At 41.2% G+C, this 13287-nt stretch overlaps 1 protein-coding gene across 5 annotated transcripts in view; it reads left to right on the forward strand.

Moving 5' to 3' along the window:
• The window catches only part of PTPRG (protein tyrosine phosphatase receptor type G), a 618498-nt gene that overhangs the window by 529597 nt on the left and 75614 nt on the right, over nt 1-13287 (forward strand). For 3 of the 5 annotated variants that reach the window (XM_075130209.1, XM_075130210.1, XM_048858999.2), the window contains one exon: nt 1627-1713. The exons of the other annotated variants lie outside the window; for them this stretch is intronic. In XM_075130209.1, the coding sequence (XP_074986310.1) occupies nt 1627-1713 (87 nt within the window). The remainder of the gene's footprint in view (nt 1-1626; nt 1714-13287) is intronic. 5 annotated transcript variants of the gene reach the window in all.

Genomic DNA, 13287 nt, shown 5'->3' on the forward strand with positions numbered 1-13287 from the left:
GCTCTGGCCACTCCCCACTGCCATAGGCTGCCTTTCCCTGCTGCCTGCCTCTGCCAGAGCCGTTCACTGCTGAGCAAAGTGACACACTGCAATGTGGACATAGCCTGCCTTTCACTGTGGCATGTAGCTACTGTGTCACGAAACCCATTGGTTGATGGAAACCAAATTTGTTCTGAGTTTGTTTCATTTGATCTGTTCTTCAGTGATTGGTAGCCTGAAAGCAGAGACAGGTTATAGATGTTGTGATTATTTGAAGTAACAAAGAGAAAGAGAGCTTGGTACAGCTGCTGCTTATTAGAGCCTCCAGGTATTGTCTAAAACTCTGATTCTGCTTGTTACTGTACCTGGCATTGTCTACAGTGAGTGCCAGCTGTGGACGTCCTAGAAAGAGCAGCAGCATTCTAGATGAAAAGAGAAAGGAATTAGCAGCATCCTGAGGGAAAGGATGAGGATGATGAAATTGTATGATATTGCAGATATTGTTATATGTAACCATGCTTGCAAAAGAGATGCAGCATGTTAAGTGTTAAAAGGACTCAGAATTAAGCCTCAAATAAACCAGATGACTGAATAAAAGCAGTCTTGGTTCCTCTATTCCATATGCTGTAGACAGTTTTTAATATTACCCTAGGAAGAAAAATCCTGTTTTTAAGTCATTCCAGCTGGTCAGATCCTGGATGGTATGTTGCTTAAAGGAAAAAACAGAACAGACTTTTTAAATGTTGATTTTTTTTAAAAAAGGGTGCCCGAGGCGATCCTGGCAATTACAAGAATTAATAGGCAGCAGGTTTTAAACAAACACAAGGAAGTACTTCTTCACACAGCACACAGTCAACCTGCGGAATTTGTTGCTAGAGGATACTATGAAGGCCAAAAGTATAACTTGGTTCAAAAAAGAATTCGATAAATTCATGGAGGATAAGAGGTCTGTTAGTGGCTATTAGCCAAGATGGTCAGGCATTCAACCCCATGCTCTGAGTGTGCCTAAGCCTCTGACTGCCAGAAGTTGGGATGGATGACAGGGGATGGGATCAATCAATAATTGCCCTATTCTGTTCATTTCCTTGGAAGCATCTGGCACCAGCCACGTCAGAAGACAGGATACTGGACTTGATAGACTGTGGATCTGACCCAATATGTCCATTACACTCTTATGACTTTCAGAACCTTAGATCATTTATGTGAATTTCTTGTCCCCAGGGACTTTAAGGAGAAAGATCACTGAAGTCAGTGGGAGCTCTTCCATTGGCTTGACTAGTATTAGATAGGCTCTTATTCAAAAGATGTTGATGCATATTTAATAATAAAATATTTAACATGACTATAGAGTGAATTTTATACAATAGTAAATTTTATAGTGGCAGACAGGATTTAACAGCCATTTAGAATTCCTTTTGTCTGTCTCCGCAAAGAATCTGACAATGTAAAATATTGTATTGTGTTCTTTTTAACTTTGTTATTTAAAAATGAGTCTGACAAGAGCAGAGAAATTCAGAGATATCATTTGAATGGGAGGATGTGTGTCTTTTTTTTTCCCATTTAGATCACTCAATTGAACTCATACAGAATTGTTGTCAGCCAGTCTGAAAAACCCTGTTTATACACTTCTTGTCTCTTTTTATTTAGAGAGTGTAACAAAATAAAGTCCAAGGGCTTACCCCGACGTTTCCATGAAGTGCCACCTTCTGGGGAGAGAACAGAGAAGGGGAGCAGGTGAGGGCGGTACAGGTTGGGTGGGGAGTTTTTAATGCCTGGGGTGATTTACTCACTATGTATGTATGTATGTGAAATTAACCAAATTTGTTCATTCAGAATTCTTATTCTGAAATCACCTGTTATATATGCCAGATTCATTTCTGCAGTAACCCTCTTGAAGTCAGAGGGGTTACACCACCGATAAGTTTGATTCATTATCTTTAAAATGGTCAAACTTCATATTAAGGTTCTATTTACAGCTGGTTTATAAAGCGTTAACAAACAGTGAGTTTTGGACATGCATAATATGTGATGCTGATGATTAAGGTGTCACAGCAGGCCATAAGGCATGGTTATAACCGTATTGGACACTATAACAAGTTATGTCAATTGAGTATTTATTAAAACATCTATTACTCATTTATTTACCCTTTTTAAACTCTTTTTAAATTCAACCTTAATATAAAGTGGGACTTTTTAAAAGGATGATGAGAAAACGGGCCATTTAAAAAAGATTATTAACTGTCATTGTGACTCTTTTGTGAAATATTTATATTATTTTTTAAGATTAAAACATTTTGCAAATAAGAAAAAAACGACCGTATAGCCCCTTTCTCTCCCCTGCTCCAAGGAACAGTTTATTACCCCATCCTTGTTTGAGCTGTTTCTGGGTTATATACTTTTATGTGATGCTCTAAAGAGTCTCTCTATTTGTATAATATGGTGTCTCATAAACAGATCAGTTTCAGTCGGGTAGTACTCTCCTGGAAGAACTGTGAATGAAACATCCGATAATACAAGTAGATGCATCCTGAGGTCCCAGTATACATTTATTGTAAAACAGTGAGATAACAGAAGCTGCCAGATAAATCATGTTTTCGTCCTCTCCATGTAACTGTAAAGTGTAATCATCTAAGGGCCATATTCTCAATCCCATAGCAACATTCAGAGTAATGTTAACACTAGTTAGTTTCACACCATGAGGCACTCTGGGTATGAAATTATAGGGTTAGGAATGTTCAAATCAATCAATTAGTATACCTAGCTGAATGCATAGAATGGATCAGACCGATGGATGAAATAATCAAGAACAAGAGTGATCTTATCTTAAAGCTTCCTTTCTCAATATACAATCATAGAGTCATAGAAGATTAGGGTTGGAAGAGACCTCAGGAGGTGATCTAGTCCAACCCCCTGCTCAAAGCAGGACCAACCCCAACTAAATCATCCCAGCCAGGGCTTTGTCAAGCCGGGCCTTAAAAACCTCTAAGGATGGAGATTCCACCACCGCCCTAGGTAACCCATTCCAGTGCTTCACCACCCTCCTAGTGAAATAGTGTTTCCTAATATCCAACCTAAACCTCTCCCACTGCAACTTGAGACCATTTCTCCTTGTTCTGTCATCTGCCACCACCAAGAACAGCCGAGCTCCATCCTCTGTGGAACCCCCCTTCAGGTAGTTGAAGGCTGCTATCAAATCCCCCCTCACTCTTCTCTTCTGCAGACTAAACAAGCCCAGTTCCCTGTGCATACGTATACCAAGAGACAGTCTCTGTCCCAAAGAGCTTGCAGTCCAAACAGAGAAGGCAGACAAAGGGTGGGAGGGGGAAGCACAGAGGGGAAAGTGATATGCCTCAACATCCCACAGCAGCTGAGTGGCTGAGCCAGGAATAATACACCTGTGACCTCAATCCCAGTAGAGTACCTTAATCACTAGACCACAGTGCTCCACCCCATATCCCCAGCCCACTTCTCATGGTCCCCAACATTCTAGGCCCGTTCTAGGCTTGTTCTAGGCCCGTGCCGGGCCCTGCTGTGCAGGGCTGCAGAGATCCGGAAATTCTATCTATGTTCCATTCGCAGTGTACTGCGGGCCCTCCCCCACCCCTTGTGTGCTAATATGGGTCCAGTGTCCAATACAGAGGGCCTTTCATGGGCTCTGGATTGGGGTGAGTCGCTCACAGTACATGGAAAATTGAATCCACCTCTGTTCATAAATATGGAGTATTAGCACAGGGCTTTGTGCTCTGAATATGAGCTTAGCACTTTGCAAGGCTGCAGGAGGGAATAAAAAGCTCTCTCAACCCATCCTGGGAAGTTAAAATGGCCATTCTCACCATTTTAGCAACAATAGAATCTGTGTTTTTTTAACCAGGGTTTCTTCAGTTGTCAGGCTTGAGCAGTTGTTAATTTGTAAGAGGTGCCAGGGCGCTAGCCATTTTTTTACATTCATAAGTGATGCAGCAAGTCCAGATGTGCCGGGGCTCAGCCCTGGCACAAATTAAGCACAGGGCTTGAGGATTTCATGTAGAGATGGGGCAGTTGCATGCCAGAGAGGTAACTGGCATCTAGAATCTGAGAGCATTTCTGAAAGCCACCTGCACTAACAGTTTCATCCCTCCTGCTTAGCCCATGTTGGTAAGAGAAGCATGGAAGCACAGGTGCTAAAAGAGATAACAGAGGATGCAGGGAGAGAACTGGAAAAAGGGGAACTTTCCAAGACTGCTGCTTGGATAGTATCTATTCTTCTGCTGCTGTCAGCCAATGACATTACAAACTAATGATGCTGGAGGAAGGTTGTGATTGGATAAGGGTAATACACGCTACAGTAGTTTACTCTCCTATGTTTTCTAATCAGAAGTACTCAGTTCCTAATCATGGTAACATTCATTGCTACTTGGTGTCCATATTACAGATGCAAAACAAAACCTCTGGAAGTATTGTCCTAGTCCTACCTCATATCCTTCATTTTCTTGGGTTTTGAATTATTTTAATAAAAGCTTCCTCGCTCTTTCTTTCTCTCTTTCTCTCTCTCACTCATAGCACCAAGGAGCCCCAGTCATGGACCAGACTCCATTGTAGAAATACAGAACCAAATGACAGTCCATGCCCTAAAAAGCTTACACTCTCAGTATAAGACAAGAGACAACAGATGGATCCAGACAGACCGATGAGGGAATACAAGAAAACAATGAGACAGTATTGGTCAGCATGATGGGGAATGGTCTCTGCACACCAGTGACCTAACCGTTGTCAAGTTTTTTTTGTAGAAATCATGGCAAAGGAGAGTTCTAAGGAGGGATTATATATACCAGTCTCATTTACAGTCCCCATTTGTATTTTTTGTGCACCTCAGTATTGCACTGGTTTTGGAGTGTCAGAGGTGGTTGTTCATGCGTCCTGTTCTCCAAAACTTTAGCGAAGCTGGGTGCGAAAGTTAAAGCTGACTCTAGGCTTCTTTATCTTGCATGACCGGCATTTACACAGCAGCAAAACAAGAATCTCCTGACCTTGGCATCATTACAGGCTTCATCTTCATCCAGATGAACTATTTCTCACCACTCTCTTCACTGTCTTTAGCCCTGAAGGGCTTTTCTTTCAATCTGTATCTTCTTCAACAAGCTCTTTTTGGACTTTGCATAAGAAGAAATCCTACTTGTAGTCTCAGCTAATGGTTGAATTCCCCAGTTTCCTAATGACTATATGTTTGTCTTGTACCCTTGCCTTTTCCCTTTTGGGGGAGTTGAATCTCCGATAAAATATCAGTGGCATTTAGTTTACAGACCTGTTTTGAACATGTTTTGTGATATTTAGGGTGACACACACCCATCGGATTTGATAGCAGTTACTCATGTTTCATAATAATTCAGGGGGTTTTTTCTTATTAAAGAAACTTTATTAAGTAACATAATTTGCATGTGGAAATCAGCCATAATTTGATTCTGGTGATATTTAATTTAATACTATACCTATTTACCCAGGAAGATTAATTATCTCTCTTTGAGATCAATTCCAAGACACTTAAAAAAATTAAAATGTAAAAAAAAAACCAAATGGGCAAGGAATAAATGATTCACTTTTCTCAGTCATGAAATACAATTTCCGTTTTCCAAAGGAAAATATAGTAATTAGGGAAATTTGCAAATGGAAATTAGCCCTGTTTGGTCTGCCTATTTATTTTGGTCATTTAATGAAGTATTTAATTAGCATTTATGTAATTCATGTTTCAATATAATCTATTTTATAATTTCAAGTTTAAATATAAAATTGAAATGGGTTTAATGCAACCTATTGTTCACATGCAGAGCACCTAATTTGATAACATAGATATGAAGATACTGAGACTGTGAATTACAAAAATTCATATTTTGTAAGGATGCAATCTACATTTTCTGAAACTGTGGGCTAAACTGTTATTTTTTTAACTTTTTCTAATTTGCATACATATTAGTCCCTGTTTAAATGATGTGTTAATTCTATTCATTAGACTTCAGTAAATGTGTTTAAGTCTCCAGATAATCAAGCTTAGGTCCCTGGGAAGCAAATTATGGACTTTCATGTTAAAAAACCTATTGTAAACGTGACATTTATCACCACTGAGCCAACTTATGTGTAGTACTTGGCTACAGTCAGTAGGGTAAATCCAGTCTTTCTTTCTGACGTTTATTGTAATGATTATGATCTCTGAATAAGTAGCTGGTACCAGGCCCTTAGTGTCTCTTCAGAGATGATTGGGCACTTCAGAAACCACTCCACTCACGATGTGTTCAAAATGTGAATTCAGCTCTCCTGGAAAAGAGAAGCTTAATTAAAGCCCTAATGCAGATTGCTTGAAGGAGAGAGAATACCAAAAAATTTTCATTCCTGAGGACAGCAATGCTTAATGTGGGGGCTGAGGTGACTAGAAGTCCTTGAATGGCCATGCTGATGGGGCCCCACAATGCATCTGGCCCATCCCTAGTTCATGATTGGTTTTTGCCCTGAACCTGAAAATCTTTAGTCCTCATACCAGAATCATAGAAATTGCCACAAGGAAGCAGATTTTCAGAGTCCTTGCTTCCAGGTCCCTCCATCCTCCACGGACTGTAGTGAAGGTGGAAACAATCTGTTTATGATAACATGCTATGGGAAGAAAAGGGACTAGGAAGTGGTGTTAGAGTTACATGACTTCAGTTGCCTGTTGATTTGCCAGGGCTCATGTCGGGGTGACCCCTGAATGATGATTACACTTGGAGATGCCATGTGTGCTCTGATTAATAAAAAATGTGATGGCAAAGAACGTTCTTATGCCATTACAGTGAGAAAATGCCTACTGCATTGCAAGGCCTATATGTTAATTTACATCTGCTCTTGGAGCGTATGGGCCTTCTCAAAAATCCGTGAAGAAAGATAAAATGGAATTCATTTGAATGTTTGTAGAAACAGAGGTTTAGAGTTTAGTATCACTGTTTTTGTTATCTACAAAACTACATGGAACAAGTTCCCCATTGTATAGTTTAAAGCAATCGATGAAGTCTTCCAGAAAGGAAGCTTGTTGTCCCTGCAGTATAGTTTTATACCAGGTGCACAGAATTTTCTAGCTGAGGACAAGAATAATATTTTATGTACATTCAGAGCGGCTACTTTATCTCACAACATCTGAATACGTAATCTCCTCCTTCTCTGTTGCATTCTGCTTGAGAAACAGCTGGGCACGTTTGAAGGTATGAGGAACGCTCATATTTCACTACTATTTATAATACAAACCCATAGGCAGGGCCATTGGGAAATGAAAATTCCATGTTTTATTATGGATGGAAGATTCCTATGGATTGTGGTGTTGCAAGATTGCAGATTTTAAGTTTTCATTTGGTTTTGGAGATCTCCTTCAGAGTGCAAGCCAATTCACTTTCTACATCTCTTGAGAGAAATGTCCTTTTACCTTGCAGTCTTCTCAAAAGGGGCTTAATTCTGAAGCCCAGTGCTAACATTAACAATTTCACTGCTGATTCTTTTATTGGTAATGTCCATTTTATGTGGATGGATTCGTTTGAAAGCTCTGGTGGCCAACACAGGTGAGCTTGGCAGATGCAAAACTAAACACTGAGCCCAATCTTGCCTAAACACATTCTTGGGCTTACATTGCAGGAAAGGAGGTTTAGATTAGACATTAGAAAAAACTTCCTAACTGTCAAGGTAGTTAAGTACTGGAACAAATTTCCCGGGGAGGTTGTGGAATCTCCATCATTGGAGGTTTTTAATAGCCGGTTAGACAAACCCCTGTCAGGGCCAGCTCCGGGCACCCGCGTTCCAAGCAGGTGCGTGGAGCGGCAGTTCCTCCGGCTGCGGCGGCAATTCAGTGGCAGCTTCTTCCCTTTGCCAGCCGCGGCGGCGGTTTTTTTCACTGCTTGGGGCGGCCAAAACTGTAGAGCCGGCCCTGACCCCTGTCAGGGAGGGTGTAGGTAATACTTAGTCCTGCCATGAGTGCCGGATGACCTCTCGAGATCCCTTTCAGTCCTGCATTTCTATGAACTTGGAATTTCTCTGAGAAATTTCTAAACAATGAGGGGGACACTTATGCCTTTCGGAAGACCGTGGTGCTGGCATTTGGGGTAAACTCCAACAGGGATTTCATAGAAGATGTTCTGACTCTCATCTGGCAATGCCTCCTTGAGCTGTGATAACTTAAGGGAGGAAGCCCTAGACTTCCTTGCTGCAGTGGAGGATAACAAGGTGTAGCTGAGCCTTGAAAATAACTTCTCCTTTGAAGGCAGAAACAGGTAGATCCTGCCTACCACTGTTATAAGGCAGGATAGGGAGTTCTCAAGATATAAGAGGCTGGATTCCTAGTTCATCCATTCTTGTGCTCCACACAGGAACAAAGGGTCAGCAAAAGTGGCTTTAAATCACCTTAGTGCCCCATGTGTGCAGCTGCCGACGCCTGGTGTAAGTTTGAGCACCCGCAAGCCTCGCTCAGCGGTGCCCAAAAAGTGGGAAGGCAGCACTAGCTGACTGCAGGTAGTGGTCAGGACAGCTGGGGAGAGTTCTGATTCAGTATCTTCCCCCAAGGAGCCCTGTGCTCAAAGCTCCTCCCTCACCCTAGCAAGACCCCGAAAAAGAAAGCATGACAGTAACACCATTCCTCTTCCCATAAGCCAAACCCACCCCCAGGCACAAGAGCACTCCCTATTGCGGAAGGTGAACGCTTTATCATTTCCATACATCCGCATACAGTGACCGTGTTATTGTGGGTGTGTGTGTACCTTTTCTCTCTGCCCTGAGAACATCACATCTCATTGGTGCATTGGAACAGGAGAGAGTGAGTTTGTTTGCCAACAAAAAAAAGATGTTAATTAAACACACCATATTCCACCACACATCCTTGTGAAAAAAAGATTCATTTGTTAGTCAGCTGAAATTATCTGGCACTGAACATCTTGTGCTGATGTGACAGGGTTTGCTTGCTCATATAAAAGCTGTTCAATTTGTCCTTTCATAAGTGAGCACAATAATTGCTCCCTTTCCAAACTGCAGTGTGTTCATGGTTTAAAAAAAAATCAATTGTGATCTGCAACTACAGATTTGTGGACATGTGCCCAAATACAACCTGGAGTAACTGGGTGCAAGTCCCTTGGATGTGTCTGGGCCAACCACAGTGGTGTCATAATTAGTGATGAAAGTCCCCCGTTGGTATAATACTCCTGGGGGCATTCTGCGCCAAAAATTTAAAAATTCTGTGCCAAAAAAATAAATATTTTAAAATTCTGCAGATTTTATTTATCAAAATAACACTGCATCACACCAGTTTCAGTTATTAGGGTAATTTATTTCAAAGTATCTGTCAGCAAGTATGTCTGTAACAATACAGGCACACACACAAAAATTCCCCCAGGAGCAGAGAGTTAAAGAAACCCCTATGACAACCCAGTTCCTGTTTCTCTGCCCCCTTGAGCCCAGCCATACCCCCCCTTGCCCAGATACCCACACCCCTTTCCCCTCAGAGCCCAGCCATACCCCCTCTTGCCCAGACACCCACACCCTTTCCCCTCAGAGCCCAGCCATACCCCCTCTTGCCCAGATACCCACACCCCTTTCCCCTCAGAGCCCAGCCATGGGGGCTCCCCCAGTCCAGACACCCACCCCCTCTCCCCCAGAGCCCAGGGATCCAGAGGGAGAAACAGCCTGATGCTTGGTCCCAGGCTTCCATGGAGTTTCCTGCTTGCGGCCCTCTCCTTCCCTCAGAGCATGCTGGGAACTGCAGCTGCCAGGAGCCCTCTAGCTCCTTTCCCCCTCCCCCTGGCAGTGTTTTCTATGTCCGAGCTGGGTCTGCTGGATCCAGTAGCCCCTAGTAGCTGCCAGCAGCACTGCAGCCCCTTTCTGTGGGGGAAAGGAAGTTCTGCGCACACAGTGTTAATTTCTGCAAAATTCTGCATCATGCAGTGGCACAGAATTCCTCCAGGAGTAGGTACAAATTGGTCACAAACAGAGGTAAGTGGGTGCAAATTGCAAAGAACTGTGACACATTAAAAATACCCAGATTAAATTTTAAAAAAATCCTCCTAAAATGAGCAGTATCTACAATATTTGTCTAATGGCGAGAATTACTGAAGTTCCTCTGGTAAGAGTTCATTAGACAACTCTCAGACTTCCTGGACGTCTGCAAAGAATTGGTCCAACAAATGATATTCAAAGCCATAGTATGCAATAATGTTAGGGTAAAAGAGCTCAGTGTCTGGACGGCTTTTTCGAGTCCATTGTGGAAGTATAACTTTCTGTGCTATAAATAAAGCATGTGACAAAAATCACCAAGTTGATTTATCCATCCTGTCAAGTTGGCTGTAATCAGCTAGAAGACAAATAAATGGGTCAAAAGGTATTTCACACTTGAGTGATCTAGACAAGAAATCACAGACCTGAAATCAAAAGTCTGAGACACAGCTATCAGAGAGAATGGTAAAATGTTTCTATATTTAATCTGTGTTTTATACAGGCTTCATCTTGCAAAATTCCTCAGTTTAAGGCACAGGTATAAAACTTGAGGGAAAACGTTACTGAGTTTCCAAGACTTCAACAGAGGTGAAAATTGATGGAGTGGATCACTTAGTAAAATCATGAACAGAAGACTACAGCTGTGCAAAGGCTATGTATCAGTTAGATGGTATTCCTTAGAATGGGTGTAACAGCCTTAATAATTGTTATCACTCTATTGGTCGCAGGGCTATAATCTAACCTCTCCACCAAACAGTACTAAAATTGCTACCAGAGATCACATAAGAATGTGGAGAGCACATACAGATGAGCAGGGGAAGACATCACGAACAAGATTATTAGGGTCATAGGTATTACAAAATAGAATAAGGATCAGAAACCAAAAAATCATGGACAAAATTATATCTGCCTTTAGGGTCAGAGATCACTTTATGTGGGGTGAATGGAAAAGATTTCTGAAACCAAGTGACTATTCCCAGTTCTCTAGTGGAGAGCAATAAGAGGTACCTGGCCCACTGGCTCTCTTTTTAACACTAACATTCAGAAACATTCACGTGTTTCTTGTTAAAATGCAGCCTCCAGCGTATACTGCTTTTTACCCCCCAATCTTGAGACAGTGCTACAGTAACCAGTGTTAAAATTAAAGGAGCAGAGATTTAAGAAATCAGTCAAAATAAAGTAGAATAAAGCCTACTCGCCTATGTTCTGCAAATATGAACAGAAAACATATTAAAGAGGGTCTGTTGATAAGGGATCTAAACACAGACAGCCCTTTTGGTAATTAATGGAAATGACTTGAGTTTCCTATCTTGTATCTCACTCATCTGAAACTCAGTTTTATCTTTAATCAGAATATTCATTTCAATATGATGATTCTTTTTATTAGATGTTTCAAAACACAGATTAAGGCAAATGGAAGCTAATGCATTATCTGTGCACATTGTATCTCTGCTCAAAACAGAATTGATCTGGGTATGAAAGTAGTTTCCAGTCCTCAGTTTAATTTTGACTGTTACACTGATCTCCGAAAGGCAGACTGTCCTCTGCTACGAACTTGAAAATTCTTGACTTTTCTTGACAATCAGGGGGTCTGTTAATACATGTTTCTAAATCCCACTGTGATATTTAATGATGTTCCTTGATCTTTCAATCCTTTTGAATAACAAACATCTTTTCCCTTAACAGGAATACTCACAGCATTTTGAACGAAGGGATAGCTCTGAAACTTTAAAGATGTTCTTGTTTCTTTTTTCCTTTTTATAAATATTTTGAAAAATGTTATTCTCCCTTCTCACTCTGTGCCGTCTTTTTCAAACTCATTCTTGATCTTTGACTGAGATAGTACAGTCACCAGTGCCTCTTGAGGAATTAAAGTATCAGCAAAAACACTTGGTTATAAAATTTCTAGAATTTTTTTTATTGGAAAATTATCTGGCCAATGTTTATTAGGTCTGGGAAAGTGGGTAAGTCCAAATAAGCATTGTCTTCATTTGCCCATTCTTCTTAATTACACTTAGCTTTAATAATGCTTACACTTTTTTTGTATTCATTTGATCTTTCTGGTGTAATGAGCCTAAAATCTTTTGGATTTGTATTAGAGGATTGCTGCTGTTTGTGGGGTTTGTTTATTTGTTTAGAAAAATCCATGTAAGGAGCAGTTGCCCTATCAACTACTAAAGCTATTGGGCAGACCCTTAGCTTTTGTAAATCAGCAGTGATCTGCTGGCTTCAGTGAAGCTACGCCAGTTTAAAACAGCTGAGGCTATGGCTCAATATTCCCCCCACAATGTTTCATTGAGCACTAAGTTATTGTGGTGTGTCTGATATTTGTGTTTCCTCATTACACTTGTTAACCTTAGAATACAAGAAACGCCTTAATTAAAAGTAAAGGAGGACTTGTGGCACCTTAGAGACTAACCAATTTATTTGAGCATAAGCTTACGTGAGCTACAGCTCACTTCATCAGATGCATACTGTGGAAAATACAGAAGATGTTTTTATACACACAAACCATGAAAAAATGGGTGTTTATCACTACAAAAGGTTTTCTCTCCCCCCCACCCCACTCTCCTGCTGGTAATAGCTTATCTAAAGTGATCACTCTCCTTACAATGTGTATGATAATCAAGGTGGGCCATTTCCAGTACAAATCCAGGTTTTCTCCCCACCCTCCCTCACAAACCCACTCTCCTGTTGGTAATAGCTTATTTAAAGTGATCACTCTCCTTACAATGTGTGTGATAATCAAGGTGGGCCATTTCCAGCACAAATCCAGGGTTTAACAAGAATGTCTGAGGAAGAGGGGTGGGATAGGAAAAACAAGGGGAAATAGGTTACCTTGCATAATAACTTAGCCACTCCCAGTTTCATAGATTCATAGATATTTAGGTCAGAAGGGACCATTATGATCATCTAGTCTGACCTCCTGCACAACACAGGCCACAGAATTTCACCCACCACTCCTACAAAAAAAAAAACCTCACACCTATATCTGTGCTATTGAAGTCCTCAAATCGTAGTTTAAAGACTTCAAGGAGCAGAGAATCCTCCAGCAAGTGACCCGTGCCCCATGCTACAGAGGAAGGCGAAAAACCTCCAGGGCCTCTTCCAATCTGCCCTGGAGGAAAATTCCTTCCCGACCCCAAATATGGCAATCAGCTAAACCCTGAGCATATGGGCAAGATGCATCAGCCAGATACTACAGAAAATTCTTTCCTGGGTAACTCGGATCTCACCCCATCTAATAGCTCATCACAGGCCATTGGGCCTATTTATGAATATTTAATTACCAAAACCATGTTATCCAATCATACCATCTCCTCCATAAACTTATCGAGTTTAATC

Source organism: Caretta caretta, chromosome 7 (genome assembly GCF_965140235.1).
Source record: "Caretta caretta isolate rCarCar2 chromosome 7, rCarCar1.hap1, whole genome shotgun sequence".
In the NCBI taxonomy this organism is placed as follows: Eukaryota; Metazoa; Chordata; order Testudines; family Cheloniidae; genus Caretta; species Caretta caretta.